Source organism: Danio rerio, chromosome 11 (genome assembly GCF_052040795.2).
Source record: "Danio rerio strain M-AB ecotype USA chromosome 11, GRCz13ab, whole genome shotgun sequence".
In the NCBI taxonomy this organism is placed as follows: domain Eukaryota; kingdom Metazoa; phylum Chordata; class Actinopteri; order Cypriniformes; family Danionidae; genus Danio; species Danio rerio.
Genome location: NC_141031.1, coordinates 40,872,501 through 40,898,708, shown reverse-complemented (window position 1 = coordinate 40,898,708; position 26,208 = coordinate 40,872,501). Strand labels below are relative to the sequence as shown.

The 26,208-nt window shown below is 34.3% G+C and overlaps 1 protein-coding gene across 8 annotated transcripts in view; it reads left to right on the top strand.

The window, feature by feature from the left end:
* slc41a1 (solute carrier family 41 member 1) overlaps positions 1–26,208 on the top strand; it is a 78,496-nt gene that overhangs the window by 44,428 nt on the left and 7,860 nt on the right. For all 8 annotated transcript variants that reach the window (NM_001423793.1, NM_001423792.1, XM_087271843.1 and 5 more), the window contains 3 exon segments: positions 13,194–13,265; positions 16,289–16,433; positions 20,319–20,465. In NM_001423793.1, the coding sequence (NP_001410722.1) occupies positions 13,194–13,265; positions 16,289–16,433; positions 20,319–20,465 (364 nt within the window).

The following is a 26,208-nucleotide window of genomic DNA, read 5'->3' as shown; positions in this document are numbered from 1 at the left end:
AAAGATAGTAATGTAATGATAATAATAATGAAAAGGAAAACAGTAATAATAATTAATTACAAGTACTAAGCCAACTACTTATACTACAGAAAATTACTAATGTTACAACCACTACTGCTGCTACTACAGCCACACCCACGACTACTACAATGTCTACTACCACTACTACTACTATGTCTACTACAACTGATACTACTACAATGACTACTACTACATCTACTAAAACTGATACTACAACAACATTTACCACTACTACAACATCTACATCGACAACATCTGCTACTTCTGATACTACTACACCAACGACAACCACTGCTACTACAGCATCTACTAATTCTGATACTACTACACCAGTGATGTCTACTATTACTATATCTACTACAACTATTACTTCAACAACCACAACTACTTCTACAATCACTACTAGCACTACTACTTTTGCGGTTTTAAGGACCGAAAAATGCAGTCTGTTTTGAGCACAACAACCATTAAACCATTCAGAGTCTCATCGCCCATTCCCTTTAAGAGTCGGTTGCGTTGCACCATGGTGCATTTGCTATTTACATGCTGGACTTTAAGTGGAAAAACTGAACGCTTCACTACCAATAAAACAAGTAAACAGACCATCTGCAGCGCGAGGATAAAGAACTAGCCTCCTCCATTCGACCTCTTCACTTTCTCTTTACTTTTCCTCTTTACTCCTTTACTTTTGTAGAGTAAGGAAATGGAGGAAACTCGCTCTACTGAAGACATCCATCAGCCTACATATTTAATTTCATTTGTTAAGTGCAAGGATTTGTTTCAAACGATTTCTAAATTCAGTTCTAATTTCCAGCAAATTAATAAATGAACAATAATGACAAAGTGTGGTTAAAAAACAAAGTTAAATCCAAACACACATTCTATTCTTATGCTCCATATGGTGATGCATACCTTTCTAAAATCCGACAGGGGGAAAAATCTAAACTTGTTTTTATTAAAACAAAAATAAATATGCCTAAAGTAAAAAATAATATTAGTAACAACATTATACAAATGCTAATTGTCATGAATAAACAGAAAAAAGGGGCGTAAATAGATTTGCTATTTAAATAACTTGGTACAAAACGTGAAAATTACTCTTGCGCTGGTCTGAAAATTGGCTCTATAATGCCTAACATTTATTTTCAGTAGATATGGTGGAAAAACACTAACAGCAGATGGCTGCCCTTAGTTTTATTTATGCAATTCATTAGTGAATTTATTAGTATTTTAAAATATTTTAAAAAATTTATTAGTGTGAAATTTATTAGTGAATTATTAGTATTTTTTATTTATTTATACAAATCTTGGTTTCAATTCCATTTCAGTGATTTTCATCAGTGCTATATCCTAAAATGCACATTAAAGGTGACCAATCATGCAAAAATCACTTTTGTAAGAATTTTAAACAGTTTCGAGGCAACAATGTGTAAATATAACCAGCAAAAATTAGCTAAAAAGTTATTATGTCTATTTTTTGATATTAACACTTGATTAACACTTTAATTGACATTCGCTCTTTGTACTTGTCATCAGAGACGAAAAACCCCACCCATTAATGACAATCTCTCCCTCATTAGCATAAACCACCCTGAGTGAGAATCAGCCGTCTGCCATTAGAGTTTTTACACAGCACTTGCTGAAGATCATTTTGAAAAGTGGGTTGGGAACACAATCTCAGTTGAATTTAAAGCGACAGTCACCAAAGGCTAAAATAGGCAGTTTTAAAGAGTAACAAAACATTATTTGTGAGGTATTTTGAGCTGAAACTTCACACTCCAGGGACATCAGAGACTTCTTTTACGTCTTGAATGTTACTAAAATTAATTTACTGTGGGTTTAATAGTGCGATTCCTATATTGTTTTAAAATATGATGTAATTAATTGTGAAACGTCGGCGGTGTTTATTTATTGTGTCACTCCACAATGCCTGGAAGGTGACTAAGCTCCTGTTATACAGCGCAGTGTTCCAGTAATATTAAGTCAGAGGGTGTTAGCTCTTGATCCTATTAAATATTTCATCCCGTAAGCCCCACGCTCGCTCCACAACTTGTTTGTCAAAATGTTAACGGTCGCACAAACTTGTATCTTGTTTCTTCAGAACAAAGCACCTATTCTGGCTTTCTGCCACATGTCATTTTATCTGAGCTTGTGTAGACTGAAAAGCAGACCAAAAGCAGTCTCTGGCTCTGACCAGTTCCTCCCATTTCTTGTGGTTTTATCGCCTTGTAGGAGTGTTGTGTGCGTGACCGCTGGCGTGTTTTGCGTCAAATGTCTTGCGTAGAGCTTATCATCACAGCTCGGACCCTCACTTATCTGCAAGCGGCAGCCTCTGAAAGAGCAGTTCACCCAAAAATGAAAACTGGATTATTCCGATTTTTTTTTTCTCTCTGTGAAGCATAATGTTCAATTCAAGTTCAAGTTTATTTGTATAGTGCTTTTCACATTTATTATTGTTTAACAGCAGCTTTACGAAAGGTGCACATTATTGCATTTCAATCAAATCCAAAAAAGCTAAGGTTATTAGTTACCATAACACTAGTAGTTCCTGATAGCTTAAAACGTAATTAGCTTTTTATAAATATATATACTTTCATACTAAAAATATATAAAAAAAATCATTTAACATAAAATAAATCTAGCCAATAAGACATTACAAAAAATGGTTGAACTTCAGAAAATATATTTTTAAATAATTTTTTTATTTGTTGTTATTATTATTATCATTATTATTATTATTATTATTATTAGTAGTAGTAGTATTGTTTTTATTATTATTATTATTATTATTATTATTGTTGTTGTTGTTGTTGTTGTTGTTGTTGTTGTTGTTGTTATTATTATTATTATTATTATTATTATTATTATTATTATGCAGATTGTATAATAATGTAATATAATAATACGATTATTAAAATTGTTTTACTTACCTGACTAGCAGATAATTTTACTTAAAATTGACTTATAATAAAACTCTTAATTTGGACTCATTTCTTCTAAAGTGGAAAACAAAACTTATACATTTTTAGATATTTGTACTTGAAATGAGACAAAGCAAAGAAAGAAACATTTTTTTTGTTCAATCTATTATTCTGTTTCTGTGGCTGAAGACTCCCTAGAAAACCATGATATTCAAATTATCTGCTTCTACTGTATTCATATCGCAATATTTATTAGTTTTTTTTTGTTTTGTTTTTTGTTTATTCTACTTTAAGTAAGATCATTTTATTTGAGGACTAAAGTAATGAGCTTTTTGTACTAAAATACATTTTTAATACAAAAAAAATAAAATAAATATTTAACATAAATCTAGGCAATAAAACATTTTTAAAATAGTTGAACTTCAGAAAGTACAGTTTTATTTACCAGTTAAAACTAAAATGTAAACCTCCTTTAAACAAGATAATTTTATTTGGGAACCAAAATAATTCGCTTTTTTAAAACAGTTTTATACTAAAACATTGTAAATTAAAAAAAATTTACATAAACAAATCTAGGCAATAAAACATAAAAAAGGGTGAAATTCAGAAAATACAGTTTTGTTTTCTAGTTAAAACAAAAATCTAAACCTCATTTAAACAAGATCATTTTATTTAAGAACCAAAATAATAAGCTTTTTATACTAAAATACATTTTAAATACTAAAAACGTTATTTAACATAAATCTAGGCAATAAAACGTTCAAAAATTGTTGAACTTCAGAAAATACTGTTTGTTTTCCAGTTAAAATTAAAATCTAAATCTCCTTTAAACAAGATCATTTTATTTAATTTTTAACTTTTGCCTAAACTTTAATGGCCACTGATTTATCATATTGGTCTAACTGACTTATGCGGACAGACCAACATTTTTTCTCAGGTCTCATTTTGTTCCGTAATTCGCGGGAAAATAATGACCAGCACATTATTTTGTGTTAGTCATAAAGACGAGTAAACAATGGACGTTTTCTATTTATAAACCTGACATCATCAGTGGAAGCAGCCAATGCAGCTCTGTTTTATCCTCATAGTGCTCTGTGTGTGTGTGTGTGTGTGTGTGTGTGTGTGTGTGTGTGTGTGTGTGTGTGTGTGTGTGTGTGTGTGTGTGTGTGTGTGTGTGTGTGTGTGTCTGTGTCTGTGTGTGTGTGTGTGTCTGTGTCTGTGTCTGTGTCTGTGTGTGTGTGTGTGTGTGTGTGTGTCTGTGTCTGTGTGTGTGTGTGTGTGTGTGTGTGTGTGTGTGTGTGTGTGTGTGTGACCGGTGCAGAGAGCAGGACGCAGTGCGGAAGAATCGCCTCAGCGGGTCACTTCTGAGAGCAGCAGCTGGCACACACTCCACTGCTCCTTTCTTAAGCCTCTCACACACACATACAGACTCAAACTCACACATGCATAAGTACATTTAGTTGACTTAAACACAAGCTGGGACTGCCCCACTCATGGCCTCCACCGCCTGATTTGTTCCTTCTTCCTGTTGCACAGGATATTTGTAATGTAGTGGAGTTACTAATTGTGCAGTTATTGGAGTTTGAGCCAGAATAGAAATCAGATTACCGGAGGGGAAAAAAAAGAGAAAGAGTTGATGTTTTCCTCCTTGTGTACAATCATTTTTGTAAACAACCAGTATTGAGACTTTAATGTCCATGTGAACAGAAGTTGCTGCGGCGTTTATTTCAGTATGTTGATGTGCTTCCTGCTGAAGTGGAATATTAACTAGGGGGCGGGGCTTTCTTTTTGTGCATCATTCCCTCATAGCAAACTAACAGTAAGAGGGGTGTGGTTAAGAATAATGTGGCTGAAGTGTCAAACTGACACCATTTCCTTATATCTGCTTCTGTTGGGGTCTTTTTGTAGAAAGTATGGGATTTCGTTTCATTTTAATGCAGATGATGCACAGCTTTATTTGCCATTAAAACAGAAAGATGCTGGGTCCATAACGCCATTGTTGGACTGTCTTAAGGACATCAAATCTTGCTTGGCACTAATTTTTTATGTGTAATGAAAGAAAGACAGAAGTGATGGTATTTTGATCCAGGGGATTGTTTGGATCTTGGTGTGTTAAACTATTTTGTGAAACCCAATGTGAAAAACCTGGGTGTTATTATGGATAGTGACTTCAAACTGGATTAACAGATTCATTCGGTATTAAAGCTAGTTTCATTATCCAAATTAAAATCTTTTTTTGTCTTTAAAGGACTACTGTTTTGTTTTCCAGTTGAAATGAAAATCTAAATCTCCTTTAAACAAGATCATTTTATTTAAGAACCAAAATATTATGCTTTTTTTTTCATCTTTTTTTTTTTACAAAAATTTTAAATTACAAAATAATTAACACAAAATAAATCAAGGCCATAAAGCATAAAAAGAAATGGTAGAACTTGAGAGTTTTGTTTTCCATTTTTACCAAAAATCTAAACCTCCTTAAAGAAGATAGAAACTAAATATGCATTGTTTGAGGATTTTACATTTATTTGATATTAACCAAATATTAACATCATTTATTTACCCCAAAACAGTTTGATTGTAATTTTGCTGTGAGAAAAATATCTAAACATTTTTTTAAATAAGTGAACTTGACTTGAGAAACACATTTGCCTATACTTTAATGGCCACTGATTTATCATATTGGTCTAACTGACTTATGCGAACAGACCAACATTTTAGACATTAAAATAAAAAGGACGTCAAATCTTGGTTGGCACTACATTTTTTTATGTGCAATGAAAGAAAGACAGAAGTGATGGTATTTTGCTCCAGGGGATTGTTTGGCTCTTGGTGTTTTAAACTATTTTGTGAAACCCAATGTAAAAAACCTGGGTGTTATTATGGATAGTGACTTCAAACTAGATTAACAGATTCATTCGGTATTAAAGCTAGTTTCATTATCCAAATTAAAGTCTTTTTTGTCTTTTAAGGACTACTGTTTTGTTTTCCAGTTGAAATGAAAATCTAAATCTCCTTTAAACAAGATCATTTTATTTAAGAACCAAAATAATAGGCTTTTTTTAATCTTTTTTTTTTTTTACAAAAATTTTAAATTACAAAATAATTAACATAAATCAAAGCCAGAAAGCATAAAAAGAAATGGTTGAACTTGAGAGTTTTGTTTTCCATTTTTACCAAAAATCTAAACCTCCTTAAAGAAGATAGAAACTAAATATGCATTGTTTGAGGATTTTACATTTATTTGCTTTTAAACCAATTATTTGTTGTTTATTTAATTGTTTATTTGATATTAACCAAATATTAACATCATTTATTTACCCCAAAACAGTTTGATTGTAATTTTGCTGTGAGAAAAATATCTAAAAATCCTTTTAAATAAGTGAACTTGACTTGAGAAACACATTTGCCTAATCTTTAATGGCCACTGATTTATCATATTGGTCTAACTGACTTGTGCGAACAGACCAACATTTTAGACATTAAAATAAAAAGGACGTCAAATCTTGGTTGGCACTACATTTTTTATGTGCAATGAAAGAAAGACAGAAGTGATGGTATTTTGATCCAGGGGATTGTTTGGCTCTTGGTGTTTTAAACTATTTTGTGAAACCCAATGTAAAAAACCTGGGTGTTATTATGGATAGTGACTTCAAACTGGATTAACAGATTCATTCAGTAGTTAAAGCTAGTTTCATTATCCAAATTAAAGCCTTTTTTGTCTTTTAGGGACATTGAAAAGGTTATACATATTTTAATCTTGACTCTTATAATGCCCTCTATGTGGGTAATAGCCATACTTCCATTACTCGTCTGCAGATGGTGCAGAATGCTGCTGCTTGTTTGCTGACGGGGACATGCAAACGGGAGCACATTACACCAATACTGGCTTCTCTTCGTTGGCTTCCTGTACAGTTTAGGATAAACTTTAAGATTTTAGTTTTGGTGTTTAAATGCCGTTGCGCAGTAGGTAGTGCTGTCACCTCACAGCAAGAAGGCCCCGAGCCTCGGCTGGGTCAGTTGGCATTTCTGTGTGGAGTTTGCATGTTCTCCCCGTGTCCCTGTGGGTTTCCTTCGGTTTCCCCCACAAGTCCAAAGACATGCGGTACAGGTGAACTGGGTAAGCTAAAATTGGCCATAGTGTATGTGTGTGAATGAAGGTGTATGGGTGTTTCCATGTGATGGAAGGGCATCCACTGCATGAATCATATGCTGGATAAGTTGGCGGTTCATTCCACTGTGGTGACCCCTGAAAAATAAAGGGACTAAGCTGAAGGAAAATTAATGAATGAACTTGCACAGGTTGATAATTGTTGACCTAAAGCAGGGGTGTCCTGCAAAGTATAGTTCCAACCACAAACACACCTGGGCTAGCTAATCAAGCTCTTACTAGACTTCCTAGAAACATCCTTGCAGGTGTGTTGAGGCAGGTTGGAGCTAAAATCTGCAGGACACCGGCCCTCCAGGACTGAGTTTGGACACCCCTGACCTAAAGTATACCTATATTTGTTAGCAATATCAACATTGTTTGTTTTAATTTCACAAGGACTTTAAGTGATTTTTAATGCTATCCTCATCGTTTTGGGGTTAGTTACTTGAAATAAACACAAACTTATTTTTTGAGAAATATTTTATTTGAATGTACAGTACATGTATTTTTATCTTGTTTAACAAACATTTAAACATTCAGATCACAACTTCATAATAAAGAAGTTGCAGTGTTGCCTTAAATGAAAGGATTGACTAGAGTGAGTCTTTTCATTGACCACCTAACAACCATTTAGCACGACATAGCAACTGCATAGAAACATGTTTTAAACATCCTTAAAATTCGAAGCATATTTTGTATTATTTAGATTTTTTTTCAATCAATTATTACTATTAATTGAATTGATACTGAATATTAACTTTATATAAGTTTTATGAAAGAAAATTTGATTTTGTTTAAAAAATAGTTACCACTACCAAAAGAAAAAGTAATTTGTACTTAAAAAAATTTTTAAATTAATGAAAATATATCCTTTTTAAATGTATTTTTTTCACAGATATTGAGACATTTTGTGTCTATTTTATTGTGGTTTCTCATAATTTTTGGGTTAGTAACTTGGACAAACCATGAACTTAAGGTTTGTCATTACATATTTATAATTTTTGTAAAATGTGTTATTTAAATGTACATGTACATTAACCGGCCACTTTATTAGGTACACCTATCCAACTGCTCGTTAACACAAATGTCTTATCAGCCAATCACATGGCAGCAACTCAATGCATTTAGGCATGTAGACATGGTCAAGGCGATCTGCTGCAGTTCAAACTGACCATCAGAATGGTTGGTGCCAGACGGGCTGGTCTGAGTATTATAGAAACCGCTGATCTACTGAGACGCACAACCATCTCTAGGGTTTGCAGAGAAGGGTGCAAAAAGAGAAAATATCCAGTGAGCGGCAGTTCTGTGGACGCAAATGCCTTGTTTATACCAGAGGTCAGAGGAGAATGGCCAGTCTGGTTCAAGCTGATAGAAAGACAACAGTAACTCAAATAACAACTTGTCACAAACTAGGTATGCAGAAGAGCATCTCTGAATGCACAACACGTCCAACATTGAGGCAGATCGGCTACAGCAGTCTAAGACCACAGCAAGTGCCACTCCCTGTCAGATAAGAACAGAAAACTGAGACTACAATTTGCACAGGCTCACCAACATTGGACAATAGAAGATTGAAAAAAGTTGCCTGGTCTGATGAGTCTCGATTTCTGATGCGACATTCAGATGGTCGGGTCAGAATTTGGCGTCATCAACATGAAAGCATGAATCCATCCTGCCTTGTATCAACGGTTCAGGCTGGTGGTGGTGGTGTAATGGTGTGGGCGAGATTTTCTTGGCATACTTTGGGCTCATTAGTATCAACTGAGCATCGTGTCAACGCCACAGCCTTCCTGAGTATTGTTGCTGACCATGTCCATCCCTTTATGACCACAGTGTACCATCTTCTGATGGCTGCTTCCAGCAGAATAACGCGCCATGTCATAAAGCGTGAATCATCTCAGACTGGTTCCTTGAACATAACGATGAGTTCACTGTACTCAAATGGCCTCCACAGTCACCAGTACTCAATCCAATAGAGCACCTTTGGGATGTGGTGGAATGGGAGATTCGCATCATGGATGTGCAGCCGACAAATCTGCAGCAACTACATGATGCTATCATGTCAATATGGAGCAAAATCTCTGAGGAATATCTCCAGTACCTTGTTGAATCTATGCCACAAAGGATTAAGGCCGATCTGAAGGCAAAAGAGCTCCAACTTGGCACTCGTAAGGTGTACCTAATAAAGTGGCCGGTAGTATAATTCAATCGTTTGAAGAATATTTGTACATTTTAAAATATAAACAGACCAAATACCAATTCTAATAATAAAAACGATGGACTTGAGTACCAAGCTCTCTTCAGCATAGCAATGCCTAGAAATTCATTTAAAAAAATTGTATGCACCTCAGAGGTAGCAACAAAATGTCAAAGCTACCCACCAACATCATCATCCTCACATTGTGCACAGTGACTTTTGTACTTTCGAGCAGCTCTTCTTCCCAGTATGTTTGAAATCTGGTTTATTTTGTCATGCAGCGTTTAACCGAGTTTTTTAAAGCGGTGAAGTGGCGAGTTCACAGGAAGCTCAGAAGTGCTCCAGCTCTTTTGAAACACAATGAATGCTACAGTGAGGTGCACTGAATGTCTAACAGAGGCCGCTGCTCGCTCAAATGCATTCTGCGCACGTACTCTGGCTATTCTACTTCCTGTCTCGTTTAGGAGGGAGCTCTGGTTCCTCTACATTTGTGTGTTGAGCTGCTGTACTTGATTTGCATTTAAGACATTGTCTGCTAAGGTTTAGCTTTTCAGACTTTATGGTGTTGCACAGAAGAAGGAAAAAAGTACATTTTCCATTTGAAATGAATTAGCCTGACACACATATAATATAATTATATAATAATAATAATAATAATAAATAATATAATACCACTAATACTGAAATGGATAAGGTGTTTTAGAATGACCAAATCAACATTTTAGATGTTTTACAAAGTGCCCAGCTTGCTGGTTTGTCCGTTCACACACATTTTTATCACCACATGATTATTACAGCAAAATCACATGACTTTTTTTTAATGTGCGAACTGGAATTTGTTCGGTAGAAGTGTTTGCATTGTAGTTCATGCACATCTTATCGAATAAAAAGTTTATCCGACTCAGTTATTTTCAAAATTTATGCGCATCTTGCCATTTTCATCAACCATTTTTATGTGCATCTCCAAAATGTACATCCACTAAGCTTATTTTAAAACATTAAAAAAGTTACATGGTAGTGTGAATGAGTCTTGACATAGTTATAAGCAGGTAGTACACAGAGAGATTGTGTATGGCCGAGAGCACTTGACATTAGTGTCTGTTGTGAGAGAAGATGAGATAAGTAGAAAGAGGAGGATTAGATGCATCTGTCCAGCTCATCAAACCCTCTTTTGTCTTGTGAACTGACCACCGTTTGTTCTGCTGGAAGCTGGAGCAAAGCACCAGCGAAATGTATGTTTCCTGCCGTGTGTGTTTCATTGTTTCGTTTGCATGGAAAGATCTCAGTCTGAGGAGGATCATATCAGCACTATTTGTTTTTGTTTTGTGACTATTAAACGTGACATAAAAGGGATTTTCCAAAAGGATATCAAGTTGGATGAGGCTTTGTTTTTGTCTGTTGGGATTTGATTTGATCATGAAATGTTTAACTATGATGTTATTAGGCAGGATTTTGTTCTGCACCCTTGACTTGAAGTATTTTACTTTAGCACGCAACCAGTCCTGCAGCGTTTGCACAACGAATGTAAACCATTTATATTTTAATATACTTTATTTCTTTTAATATGTGAATTTCTTGCCTTACAGATGAAAACCAAGCCAAAAAATAAACAAGTGAAATGTGGAAACCGAAGTTCTAACAGTATTTTTCATGAATTTTCTTTAATTCAGTAACTGTCACTATTAAGTTTACTTCACATTATTGCAACTAATTCCTCATCTAATCATGACAAACTATATATCATTGAAAAGGACTAAGTCTTCTTAATACATACTGTACCACTGTTTTGAGATTTTGGTAATCTAGGAAGAGTAAGAGATCAAAATCCATTTACTGTCACCACTTTTTAAACCATGGGACCATTTACGATTACATATTTAAACCGTAATATTGTAATCTAAACATAAAGCAATCAGGACAAACTACATATCATTTATTAGCTTAGAATATCTTGTTTCCATATCTGGTGATTTCTGATAGATAATACTAAACAACAGTTATTTAATAATCTACAACAAGAATACTCATTAAAAAACATTACTTTGCTACAGCAATCCACATGTAAACATATTTTTAGATGATTTTCTAGGCTAAGTTCAAGTCAAATACCACCAAACTGACCATTCTACTCTAGAATGTGATGTCTATTTTATACATATTGTCAAAAGTATGAAATATTATGGTTCAAAACATACACAGAAATAGGATGAGCCCTTATATGGTCACCAATTTAAACTGAATGTCAACTTGTGGTGACGTTTGGTACTGCGGCTAAACTAAATTTCACTGAAAGCTCATGTTTTGGGATATCACGTTTCTTCATATATTCAGCTTTGATTTTCTGTCCAATTTGAGCTAAAACAGGTTTTGTAAATTTATTTCATAATAATATAGAATATTTAAAATATTACATAAAATAGTTTATGCATTGTATTGTTTTGTTGATTTCACAAACTTAAAGGCACATAACTTTTATTTAATTTAGCTTTTTAAATGATTTTTTACTAGAGCTACAATCTGATGAGTCTCTTATTTAAATGGCTAAGCTTAAATCTCTGCACCAAACCATTAAAGATTGGCAATTATTTAAGTTTAACATGTCATTTTCAAAAAGTGGATGGCAGCAGTTAAGGACATTGAAGATGAACATTTGCTCAGACTCTTTAAGATATAGGTGACTTTTTTGGTACATAGAACATTATTTACAATATTTATTTTAGTTTTTTTGTCAAAAAAAAACATTATAAAAGTGTTAAATGTCACTGATTTACTTTTATTGATTTTAAATTATAGTTTGTTTGTGCAATACTGTTGTTTTTACTAACAAAAAAAATTAATTCTTGATTTCTTTAAGTCAAAGAGTTTATTGTTTCCAAAATAAACCAAAAAGTTTCCAAATTATTACATTTTTATAAATCTTTGCAGATTTTAATTCTTGCCAACAAAATGGCAGCCTGTTAAAAAGGAATGTGACTTTTCCAAAAGGATGTTCCAATCTTAAATGACGCTGGGGAAAAATATTGTGGTTTTAATTGATTTTTATGGGGACTAGGGTTGTCATACTGGAATTCAGTACCAATTGATACAAAAAAATTTAAAAAGCATTTTAAAAGGAGCATTTTAAGCCCTGATTCATCGGCTGATCGGTCTCATGTCAGCTTATAGACAAACCAGCTGATCGACCTGACTTTGAAACGCTCCAGTTTCCCTGTTTCTGTGGTACACTCCGTAAACAGCGGTGAGTTTGATAAACTAATGACCTTCACAGCCAACCAGTCATTTCTGTTGAGCATGTGAACACAATAGCAAATCAGCGATGTTTAAGAACGCTCTTAAATGTTAGTAGGAAACGGACATTTTCAAAATTTCTGTATCGATTGATGCTGAATGTCAGTACCGTGACAACCCTAATGGGGACATATTTGTCCTTTAGGTCAAGAGTGTAACATTTTTTGTACTGCATGTAGATATAGATTGTAGTACAGATTTATTAAAGGAAATGAGGGTGAATTAATAACATTTTAATACAAATACAACATTTTAGCAAACAAAACAAACATTGTTTGTATTGACATCTAATAATATCACAAAATGTAAAAAGAAAGACAAAAATGTCCATACAGATCCACAAGAAGGATTGTTCGAGGCATTTCTTTAATAATTTTTCATCATCTGTGTGGCTTTAGTTACATCAGCCATAAAGTAGTTTCAAAGCCAAAGAAAGTTATTACATTTTAATTGAAAATTATGTTTTTTCATGTCTGTTTGTTTTTGCGTGGAATTTAGCTCCGGGACACTGAATCCGATTGCAAAACTAAAACATCATCTAAAAGCTTCAGCTCAAGTGTGCAGTGTTGAAACTATAATGGGAGTATTTTTAAATGGACTTCCTGTGCTCTCTCACCAGGCTAATATTGGACAAATGGACACAGCCAAGGATATGTGGAAAATGATCATGGGAAACCTCGCGCTAATTCAGGTTGGAGACCTTCTAAAAATATCAATCCTGTTTGTCTAATGTACAGGGCAAGCGTCCAGTTCACAAAGGCTTTGTTCAGGCCAGCCACAAAAATCTGATTATTTGGCAATTCTTACTGTGAAATAAACAAGCGGATTAGATCTGATGTTTACATGCCAGCTCCAAATCCATACATGGCTTATTTTGTAAATCAGTTGAAATGATTTAGATTTTCATATCTAAAAATGAAAGCTTATTTAAAACCTCACTTATCAGAAAGTTTGAAATAGATTTTATTTATTTTTCAGGTTTTATTTAATATACACTTTTAGTAGCGCTGGGCAAAGATTAGTTGCGATTAATTGCATCCAAGATATAAATTAGTTTTTACATTATATAAATGTGTGTATTATATATATTTCTTATGTTTATGTGATACACACACATACACACAGTTGAAATCAGAATTTTTAGCCCCCCTGAATTGTTTGCCCCCCCTGTTTATTTTTCCCCAGATTTCTGTTTAACTGAGAGCAGATTTTTTCAACACATTTCTAAACATAATAGTTTTACTAACTAATTTCTAATAGCTGATTAATTTTATCTTTGCCATGATGACAGTTAATAATATTTGACTAGATATTTTTCAAGACACTTCTATACAGCTTAAAGTCACATTTTAAGGCTTAAATAGGTTAATTAGGTTAACTAGGCAGGTTAGGGTAATTAGGCAAGTTATTGTCTGATGATGGTTTGTTCTGTAGACTATCAAAAAATATAGCTTAAAGGGGTTAATAATTTTGACCTTATAATGTTTTTTTTTTTTTAATTAAAACTGCTTTTATTCTAGCCGAAATAAAGCAAATAAGACTTTCTCCAGAAGAAAAAATATTATCAGACATACTGTAAAAATTTCCTTGCTCTGTTGAAAATCATATGGGAAAATATTTAAAAAAAGAAAAAAAATTCAAAGAGGGGCTAATAATTCTGACTTCAACTGTATATGCCTGTGTGTGTGTGTGTGTATATATATATATATATATATATATATATATATATATATATATATATATATATATATATATATATATATATATATATATATACACACACACACACACACACACACACACACACACACACACACACACACACACACACACACACATAATAAATATAAACAGTACTCACACTTAAATTGTCAACACAAACTTTAATTTAGGATTAATTATAATGTTTGCCCATCACTAGTTTTTATTAGTAACTGTTTTTTTTTTTTTTTTTTACCATGCCCAATTTTGTAGTTTATTTCATTTTTATATTTAGCTATGATATAGTATTAGTTGATTATAGTACTTAAAATGAAATCTACAACTACCTGACAAAAGTCTTGTCTTCGATCCCAGTCGTAAGAGCAACAAATAATAACTTGACTTCTTGTTGATCATTTGGAAAAGTGGTAAAAGGTAGATTTTTCAGATGAATCATCTGTTGAACTGCATCCCAATCATCACTGATACTGCAGAAGTCCTACTGGAACCAGCATGGACACAAGATTCTCATAGACATCAGTCAAGTTTGGTGAAGGAAAAAAAATGGTTTGTGGTTACATTCAGTATGAGGGAGTGCGTGAGATCTGCAGAGTGGATGGCAACATTAACAGTCTGAGGTATCAAGATATTTGTGCAGCCCGTTACATTACAAACCACAGGACAGATAGCGCTCCTTCTCATACTTCAGCCTCCACATCAAAGTTCCTGAAAGCAAAGAAGATGATGGTCCAAGATTGGCCAGCCCAGTCACCAGACATGAACATTATTGAGCATGTCTGGGGTAAGATGAAGGAGGCATTGAAGATGAATCCAAAGAATCTTGATGAACTCTGGGAGTCCTGCAAGAACGCTTTCTTTGCCATTCCAGATGACTTTAATAAGTTATTTGAGTCATTGCAGAGATGTATGGATGCATTCCTCCAAGCTCATGGGAGTCATACACAAGATTCATTCTTTTTCTACTGCACCATGACTTCATATTCCATAATGTACATTATTTCTGTTAAGTGACAAGACTTTTGTCTAAGCAAAGTCAAACCTTACTGTCCTAATTAATTAAAAATCAAGGCATGATCATATTTTATTTTGCTAAAATAAGCGTAATCTAGAGGCCTTTGCCTTTCATATAAGCCACTTTTGATGCCAAATGATCAACTAGAAGTCGAGTTATTATTTGTTGTTTATAAAACTTGGATAGATGACAAGACTTTTGTCAGGAAGTGTATTTCAGGCATAACTTTTACATTTTTTTATTTATTATTTACATGTTTTTACCGCTTTACTTTAAGTTTCAGTTAATGTCATACAAAGTTCATTGTTATGAATGCAGCCAATGTTTGAAATGTTATGCTACTAATTTACTCTTTTCTAATATAGTCAACTAAATAACATTTACTATCTAGTGAGTATTGAATGAATGAAAATTACGCTGTAAAAAATTAAATCTGTAAAATTTACAGTTGTTGTGTTTGGCAGAATTGTACTGCTAAAAATATGATAGAAATGTAAAAATGGCACAGTAAATTACCGTATTTCATTATATTTACAGTGCCAATACACCAGTGTTTTGATATACTAACATCTACACAATATACTTTTTTACACTTTGTTGCACATTGTCACAGACAAAAACACAACAAAAACAAGATGTGAAGTAAAAGTGATGTTTTTTACAGCAATATAATGTAGTCAAAGTGCTTTCAAAATAAATCTATTCGTCTGTCCTACAGATTTTTGTCGATTTACCCTTAATATGAGTAAATGCTTAGTGACAGAGTCTCCGATCATGTGAGCTTTGACTTTCCCAGATTGCACACTTTTTTCTTTCTGGAAATCACTCCAAACCCAATAGTGGCATGTGTGCTCTTAATGATGAAAGAGAACAAAGTAAACCTGACATGAACAGGACAAAGACTTTGAACTTCAGGAGGGAGGGAGGGATGATGGGTAATGGAGGTGTCTGAGTTCATCGTGTCCCTCTGCTGTGTTCAGGTTCAGGCCACCGTGGTCGGATTTCTGGCTTCCATCGCCGCCGTCATCTTTGGCTGGATCCCAGAGGGCAACTTTAGGATGGGTCATGCCATCCTGCTCTGTGCCAGCAGCGTGGCCACCGCATTCATCGCCTCTTTGGCTTTAGGTGAGACCATTGAGTCCTTCTGACCTGCAGTAAACTGACACAGAGCAGTTTAAACTGGACCCTTGTGTATGGGGAAACATCCCAAAACAAATCCCATGAAATGTTTGCACAACATTACATCACAGAGCAACTGTTTTAGATGGAACTTTTTAGGACACAACATATACACAGTTGAAGTCAGAATTAGTAGCCCTCCTGAATTATTAGCCCCCTGTATATTTTTTTGAACGAATTTCTAAACTGATTTTTTTATCTTTGCCATAATGACAGCACATTATATTTTACTATATATATATTCAAGATACTAGTATTAAGCGCTTAAAGTGACATTTAAAGGCTTAACTAAGTTAATTAGGCAAGTTAGGGTAATTAGGCAAATCACAACGATGGTTTGTATAAGATTGTATACGTTTGTTAAGTGTGACGTCACTCGAAGTGGCTTCCAGGTCCAAGTACTTTATCAAACTGTATAGGGTGACTCAACATATGAGAATAATAAATGTTTACAAAGCTATGTAATACTTTCAAAAATCATGATTACAATATGTATATATATCTAGGCCTAATATACGATGGCCAGAAAGTGATTTATTTTTTATAAATTGTTAAAATGGTGTCTGTGAAGCAGCAAGTCCAGTTGTGTATGGACCATGATTTTATGTAAAATTCCCTTTTAATGTGTGATATGACTTAAAAGTTGTCATAAACAAATATTTTCTTAATTCAAATGAATAGCAGCTTCGACCCAGAAACAGTATTTCCTACATCACGACTGTCTCTAGACCAGGGGTCTCAAACTCAATTTACCTGGGGGCCGCAGGAGGCAAAGTCTGGGTGAGGCTGGGCCGCATAAGGGATTTCACAAAAAAAAAGTCCTCAAATGTCATTATTAACAGTTTTAATTATTTCTTCTGAACATGAAGTTTCCTGAACATTAATAGAACATTGAGTGAAGATTATGAACAGTTCTTCTGAACATGGCATCTTTTGCCTACTTCTTGCTGCCAGAGACTTGACAGCGCTTCTTCTCACAAATCTGAACCACATTTGGCTTTAGAGCGGAAGCAGTTGAGACCCTATGGCTTGAAGATGATCATCATTAAGTCTAGACCTGTACTTTGACTTATTGAAGTCCTAGGGAAAAAAGTGGGGGAACTCACTCAAAACTTCCATTCCCTCACCTAAAAAAAAGGGCGTATATATGTATAAATAAAACACCCCCACCCCACTCCAGTCACATCAGTCTGTACCAGTCTGTATCTACCTATAATATCAATATATATAAGATGCAGGGCGGGCACGTGCACACATAGGGCTCAACCTGTGCAGAGCACATGCCCTTTCTAGTCTTGCATAGAAAGTGCCCTTCCAAAATGATCAAAAGTGCCCCCGCGACGCGACACACCCTCGGTCCCGCCCTTCAGTAGGCGCGCGATAACACCGCTCTTAAGTACGCGCGCGACAGCACAGCTGATTAGAACACGCGTGACAACGCGCATTGAGTGACAAGCGCGCTGTGTACGGATAGAATCAGCGGAGCGGGGAGCGCTCTCTCTCCCCCGCTCCGCTGATTCTGTCAGAGTACAGCGGTCGGCGCGGGCCACAAAATATTGCACTGAGGGCCGCAAATGGCCCGCGGGCCGCGAGTTTGAGACCCCTGCTCTAGACAGTGGAAAGCAAATATTGTTTAAGAGGGCATAATATTGACCTTAAAATGGTTTAGAAAAAAATTAAAAACTGCTTTTATTCTAGCCAAAATAAAGCAAATAAATAAATAAATAAATAACATGAGGGCAAATATATATTTAGAAATAGAAAGGTAATACATCCCAATTCAGATTTAAACCATTATTTGCAAAATAAACGGACACAAGTGTTTTTCTTTTATACGTTTCTTTATTTTATTTTATTTTTTGCAGTTTATTATAATAACGTTCATTTGGTAGTACTCTTTTTTTTTTTTTGGACTGTGATTTTAAGATGTGCTTAGTATTTAATTTGATTGCCAACAAAAACTTATTTTAGTAAAAATGTGATATATGAAAATGTTATATATGATGTAAAAAAGTAGTTATGAATTTTGTTTGCTATCATAATTGTATTTTAGATATTAGTTTGTCTCAGTTTTGGTGTACAACAGTGCTCAGCATATACGAGTACACCCAACATAAATGTCTCATTTAAATTCATATTTTTAATAGGAAGCTATATAATATTATATTTATGAATATACATTAGCTTAGTCAGTACTGAAGCCAAATCTGGATAATGGTTCAACAATTAGTTGTCCAAATTTATATGTTTAGTAAAAATATTAAATAAAATGTTCAAAAATAGCAAAAAATTAAGAGAAACAAAAATATAGACAATTTTGTTGAGATGTTGTAGTTTGTAATATTTTGCATGGATTTAAATGTATTATCCTTTTATTTCTAAAGATGTTCTGTGATTTGACTATTATTTCTGTTTTGTTCAAATGCACCTATATATTACCCATATTCACTGAGAAATGGATCAAAATATGCATTTTTAAAATAGGTTGTACTCATTTATGCTGAGCACTGTATATACTTTGTATTTATACTGTGTATTTATTTAGATAAGCAACATACAATATATGTTATATTGTATTTCCTTTGGTTGCAAATGCATCTCAATTTTAATTTTAAATTATTTATTTTAAAATCCAACCTGATGTATTTTCTTTAGTAGCCTCAAAACTTAACTATGATTTTTTTATACTATAATGATAATTATAAACTGAAAACGGAAATCTGCAAATTAGCAGTTTTCTGTATTGTGTGATTTTTTTTTCTCATTTATTTCTGCTTTTGAATTGCATTATAGGATCTTAATCTTACTTACAACAACTTTTAACCTTGAAAAGTTTGAAAAAGTGACTTTTATTGAAAGTTTTAATAATTTTAAGTGATATATTGTCTGGGTTGCTGTTGCATATTGCTCTAAAAATCCTTGTAATAAACTGCCAGCACATTTTCTGTTATTTTACAGACTTCTCTTTTTCTATATCGTACATCATATAATTTCAAACTACTAAAATGTCAATGAAAGTCACCTTGTTAAACTGTAGAGTTGAATTATCAACATCTAAAGTCAACAGAGCAAAGATCAACATCCCATAATGCAAATCACAACCGTAAATAAACCGAAAGCACTTGTGAATAACGAAATACAGAAACTGTTAATTCACTGATATTTTTTACAGTGCACTATAATGTTATAATAATTTTGTATTTTAGAAGTTTTACAATGCTACAATGACACAATAGCTAGGTTTTCATCCACCTATTTGTATGCACATTTTAGATTTGTGGTTACTGGAAAAGTCAAGATGGACATATATTTTGTAAATGCGTATAACTGAATATATACAGTAATTTTGTTTTCTTTAACTTATTGGATGGAAATCCTGCTTTATTTGCACGTCTTTTATGCCATATTCAAGGTTTGCATGTAATTTTAATTTGCATCTTTGGATAAAAACATAGCTAGTTATACAAATCCATAACAAACAAAAAAACAAGCATTTTTTTTCCTTGTGATATCTTTAAATAAATGGCCCAAAGCAATGTTCTTATCTCATGTATTGTGTTGTATTCATTGTGTCATTTAGTTTTTGCAACTAAAAAAAGAAACATGCTAATTGGTAAGATCCAACTTATGTTTCTTTTTGATCCTGAGAACACAAAGCAACTCTTAATTCCTCATTTCAGCACCAGAATGTAAATAAATCCAACAAAACAGGAGATATCAAACTCCAAGAATGCCTGCTCTTCATTGTTTGTCATTGACACACGATCTCCTGTGTTAATGCCACCATTTCAACACTAATTTGACAAATCTTTCCTCTCGACTTCCGCCCAGGTCTTATCATGATCGGGGTTATCATCGCATCCAGGAAGGTTGGCATAAACCCAGACAACGTGGCCACCCCTATTGCTGCCAGCCTGGGTGACCTGATCACGCTGTCGCTGCTGGCTGGCATCAGCACAGGCCTGTATAAGGAGCTTGGTGAGTCTGTGCCACCCGTCGTTGGCTGAGCTCTTTAATGGGAACACTGCTGTAATCCGATATGTTCTGTTCCGTCAGTGCTTTTCCTGATACAAATGCAGGCATGGTAGAGTTTGTAGACTTACAGTTGAAGTCTGTATTATTAGCCCTTCTGAATTATAAGCTCACCTGTTTTGTTCCCTAATTTTTGTTTAATGGAAAGAAGATTTTTAACACATTTCTAATAACTGATTTATTTTATGTATATAAATACATTTTATATATATATAAATATATAAGTACATAATATCTGTCTAGATATTTTTCAAGATATTAGCATTCAGCTTAAAGTGACATTTAAAGGCTTAACTAGGTTAATTAGGGTAATTAGGCAAGTTATTGTATAATGATGGTTTGTTCTGTAGACAATCATATAGCTTATAATATATTTTTATTATATATTATAGCTAATAATTTTGACCTTAAAATTATTATTTTTTAAATTTAAAACTGATTTTATTCTAGCTAAAATAAAACAAATAAGACTTGCTCTGTTTAACATCATTTGACATCAAATTCACAGGAGGGCTAATAATGTTTATTTCAGCTGTACGTTTACATTCATATTCATTGTCAGATTTGAAACCGTATATTAAGTGTCAGACTTTTAACTTATAATTAGGCCTACACAGAATCTGCACACAGAAATCAACAGAATTTTTTAGGCCAAACATAAAAAAAAGTTTTAAAAATCCAACCTGTTTTTTTTTAGTAGCCTCAAATCTTCTATATAGATTTTTTCTATATATTTTTGTCTATTTATTTGCTTATAAATGTGTGTAAATATATATTTATTCAGTTTATATATTAATTTTAGTAATAATATTAAATAATATGCTAATATTTATATGATTTATTTACCGTAGAGTTTATGAAGTAATAGTTTAATAGTCTTTTTAGTAGATATACTATGAGAGAGACTTGCTTTTTTACCAAACAAGTGAATCTGCTTGCATTGGCATTGTAGATCTTAATTACTCATTCATTCGTTTTCCTTCGGCTTAGTTCCTTTATTTATCAGGGATTGCCACAGCAGAATGAACCACCCATTTATCCAGCATGTGTTTTAAACAGCAACTGCCCTTACAGCCGTAACCCACTACTGGGAAACATCCATACACACATACATAATGGTCAATGTAGTTAATTCAATACACCTATAGCTAGGCCCACATGGAATCTGCGTGCACAGAAAAAGTGGCTCTAGATGGATTTGCATTGTAAACATTAAATCAGTTTAAAAATTATTATTTTTTGTTTCATATATTGAGTTTTTAGTTATGACACTCCCAAAATAATACTGCATAAATCCACAGATTTTTTACAAAATTCTCCATAGAAATAGCAAAAATTGTCCGCAGACTCGGTCTGGCCCTACCTATAGCGCATGTCTTTGGACTGTGGTGGAAACCAGAGCACCCTAAGTAACCCACATCAACAAGGGGAGAACATGCAAACTCCACACAGAAATGCCAATTGACCTGTCCAGGACTTGAACCAGCGACCTTCTTGCTGTGAGGCGACAGTGCTAACCACTTCACCGCCACGTGAAGCGACCATGTCACAGCAACCTTAATTAAAAAAAAAAGTTAAAAAGTGATTCTTATTTTATTTCATGTTCATGTATTTGGTTACTATACTCAAAATCATTTGGCATTTTACACAATTCTATGCAGAAATTGCAAAACAATTCAGGCCAATAAAATCAAAATGATTGTTTAAACAAATTGTTTATTTTTTTGACTTATTATTATTAATATTTGTAGCATTTTATTATTATTAATTAAAGATGGATGGATGGATGGATGGATGGATGGATGGATGGATGGATGGATGGATGGATGGATGGATGGATGGATGGATGGATGGCTGGATGGATGGATGGATGGATGGATGGATGGATGGATGGATGGATGGATGGATGGATGGAAGGACAGACAGATGAATATACCGACATACAGACAGACGGATAGATAGATAGATAGATAGATAGATAGATAGATAGATAGATAGATAGATAGATAGATAGATAGATAGATAGATAGATAGATAGATAGATAGATAGATAGATAGATAGATAGATAGATAGATAAATAGATAGATAGAATATAATAAGTTAGTTTAGAAAGGCTTAAAAACGTTTTAATTAGGAAGCAGTTCTGTCATGGTATGTTGAAGAGACAGATACAAAAAGGTAGGATCCAAGTGCATTTAATGAAGAGATAATCATGCAGATAACAGAACAAAACAAAAACAAGAAAATAAGGCAAGATACGGGAACACAACGCATAAACAACATACCAACCAAAAACAAACGACTCGGTACAAACAAACGGATGCAGGGTGTATAAACAGTCCAAACAATCAACAGTGACAGGATTCAGCTGTGGGTGTATTCAGTGGAAGTGAAACCTGGTGTATGTGTAGCGGAATGAAGGGATTTGTAGTCCATGACTGAATTGTAGTTCACCAGCTATCTCTGCGGTCCTCGAGCGTTGGTGAACATGACAATAAGCATGCTTATTATTAATGTATTGGCTGTTTAGTGGTACTTTTAAAGTATGTATTAGGCATAACTATCCCTTATCCAACCCGGACACATAACCCTACCTTACTATTAAATTAGATTAGATCAATTTGATTATTGAATTAGTCATTTATTGAGGCAAAAGTAATAGTAAATGGTTTGTTAAAAGCGAATGTGTCTCTGAGAGTTTAATTTCCAAATCTTTAATGAATAAGGTTTAACGTGAATCTGTATTAACAATAACGTTTTATTGCTTCCAGAGCATTTTCTAGGTTAACTGCCATAAGAAGACATAAAAGACAACCATTAACTAACACTATCATTGTTGACAAACTGCTTTGAGCTGGCCTGCTACTATTATCAGCCTTATCACTACAAACCTACATCCAGTGTTACAGAGGCAGCTTTCATTTGCATAGCTGGAAGTTTCTTCCTCCACAAACGATCTTTGAAGAGATTTTAGATTTGTTTGTGACTTGCATTCGATTGCATCACATCAATGCAGTGTTTGAAGACTGGCGTACCGATGCTAAAAACAAATTCAGCTTTGCGTCACATGAATTAATTAGATTTTAAGAAGCATTGCACCATAGACCCTATAGAGTGAACTGTTTCTTCTGACAAGGTGATCATGTGATGTTTTGCATTTTTAGTTCTCCTGAGTATTGTGTTTAGTCAGATTTTTCCCAAGTCATTGTGCTGAGTCACATTGGAGCTGGTGAGGCATGTTGAGGCTTGTTTTCTCCATCAGTTTTTTATAAACAGAATGGCTGGATTTACACTGCATGCTTCAAGTGGCACAGATCAGATATGGCTAAAATAGCTCAAAATACCCCAAGTATAAATAATGTACAACTCTTTAAGTGAAGTTTATTCATAAACTAATTTCGAGAGGATCACGTGCTTATGATTGACACGGCTGGCCCTGAGTCAAGCTAATGTACGAACCACCAACCAGACTACTTCTAACCAAGTATAAATAACCAAACACCTTACCTTTAGTCATCTTCGTCTTGAAGAATCCCCCCTTCCACCCCTTCGCCTCCTTTGTCTACAGGGCAGCACGGCGGCCCAGTGGCTAGCACTGCGGCCTCACAGCAAAATGCCTCCAGTTCGGGCATCTACCCAAACGATCAGCATTTTCGTGTGGAGTTCATGTTCTCCCCGTGCTTGCGTGGGTTTTCCCCGGGTCCTCCGGTTTCCTCCCACACTCCCAAAAACATGACACTTAAGTAAATTGACTAAACCAAATTAGCACCAAATTCGATTCAATTCTGTCAGCAACGCATCACCTTAGCAACCCTCATGCAGCAGGAGGGAGGGGGGTTCTCGAGATCTACCCGAGCTCAAACTCCCCTCTCGCCCTGCAACGGGAGGGAGCCCCGGGCTCGAGGCACTCATGAGCTCGGGGCTCTCTCCCAGGACAGCATGCCAAACTAGCTTATCAACAATCATCAGCTAAGTGTGAACTCTTGAAATAAGCCACATTTAGGCTTTGACCCAAATTGTGCTGTTTTGGTGACTGCCGCTTTAAATTCAAATGATCTTTTCAAAAGAAGGCGGAGCTATGAATTCTTGTGTTCCAGCATAGCGGCAGATACAAAACAGGACTAATGTTATCTATTTCATTCATTTTTCCTCCGGCCTAGTTCCTTATTTTTCAGGGATCAGCACAGTGGAATGAACCGGCAACTATTCCGGCATGTGTTTTACCATACAGTCTCACATTCTTCACACACAATCTTCACACACACACACTACAGACAATGTCTTTGGACTAGGGGGAAGCATCTGGACCATGCTAACTCCACACAGAAATGCCAACTGGCCCAGTTGGGACTCAAAGCAGCAACTGTCTTGCTGTGGTGACAGTGCTAACCACTGAGCCACCATGCCGCACGCATCTAAAATTCGAGATATGTACAGTAATCTTAGTTGCTGACAATATCTTCCGCAGGTACAGTGCAAAAACTCTTAATGATGGATGGCTGCTTCTCACTTAGGGCTGTTTATGCTAATAAGGGAGAGATTGTCACTAATGGATGGGACTTTGAGCTGGAGAATGTCAATCAAAGTGTTTCTGCAGACTGTTTTTATGAATTGTGTTAATAAAAGCATAGAATTAATTACATTTTACTATTAGTGGTTTGTTAAATTCATACACTGTTGACACACAACAGTGTTTAAACCCCTAATGAAAGTGATTTAGCAAAATAAGAATAAGACTAGTCTCATTAAACTCATCAGACTCTATGATTTCCCCTTTAGACACTGACATTCTCCAAATTGGAGGAAATTGTCTTATTTAGATTGCATTGCGATGAGATGACACAAGAAAACGTGTTGTTAGCATTTTTGTGGCTAAAAACCTTAGTATTTTGATGTGTGGTAAACAACCGTGGAGAGAAAGTGTACACAAGGAAACATTTATGGTATGATTGCATGTTTATGTGTTATCAAACCTCACACGACCAGACTGTCTGGATGTAAACATTGATAAGTGCCAAAATGAAATTAGTAGGTCAACCACGCTTTCATCTTAGCCAACTTCTCCAGAATATGGGTGCAATATCGCACCCAGAAGAATGTTGGTTGTTGCGATTTCTCAACCAACTTTTTTTTTATTATTTGTCTCAACTGGTGTTGAATTCCAGACCCTTGCTTTAAAATTGTTAGTCATGGCAGCTCAGTTTAAACAAAAAGAGTTTTTTTTAGCATTATTTTACAATGACTTCGACATTGAAAAGTTGATATCTTTGTTTTTGTTTTATATAAATAAATTGCCAAATTTGCTTCATTTTTAACCATTTAACTGCCTGCTCTACCAAATGGTTGACCATTTTTTTACTGTTTTAACTAATGACTGTTAAAGTCATTTAAAGAATGACTGTTTTAAATAATGGCTTACACACAGCATTGTTGGTTTACAAAAAAATCTAACAAACATAATCCTGTTGCACTTCTACACTCAATTTTGGTTTTATTGTATAAACGACAAACAAGAAAACATTTTAAATGATAATCTGAAATATTTTGTGGCATACTTTAATAAATAAAGGTGATTTAGTATTCAAAAATGTTTTATTTGGAATATTTTTTTATTTTCTTAAAGTCTTATACTTCATATTGTCTGATTCTTCATAGTATATCTATTAATTCCTGTACTTTTACCATAAA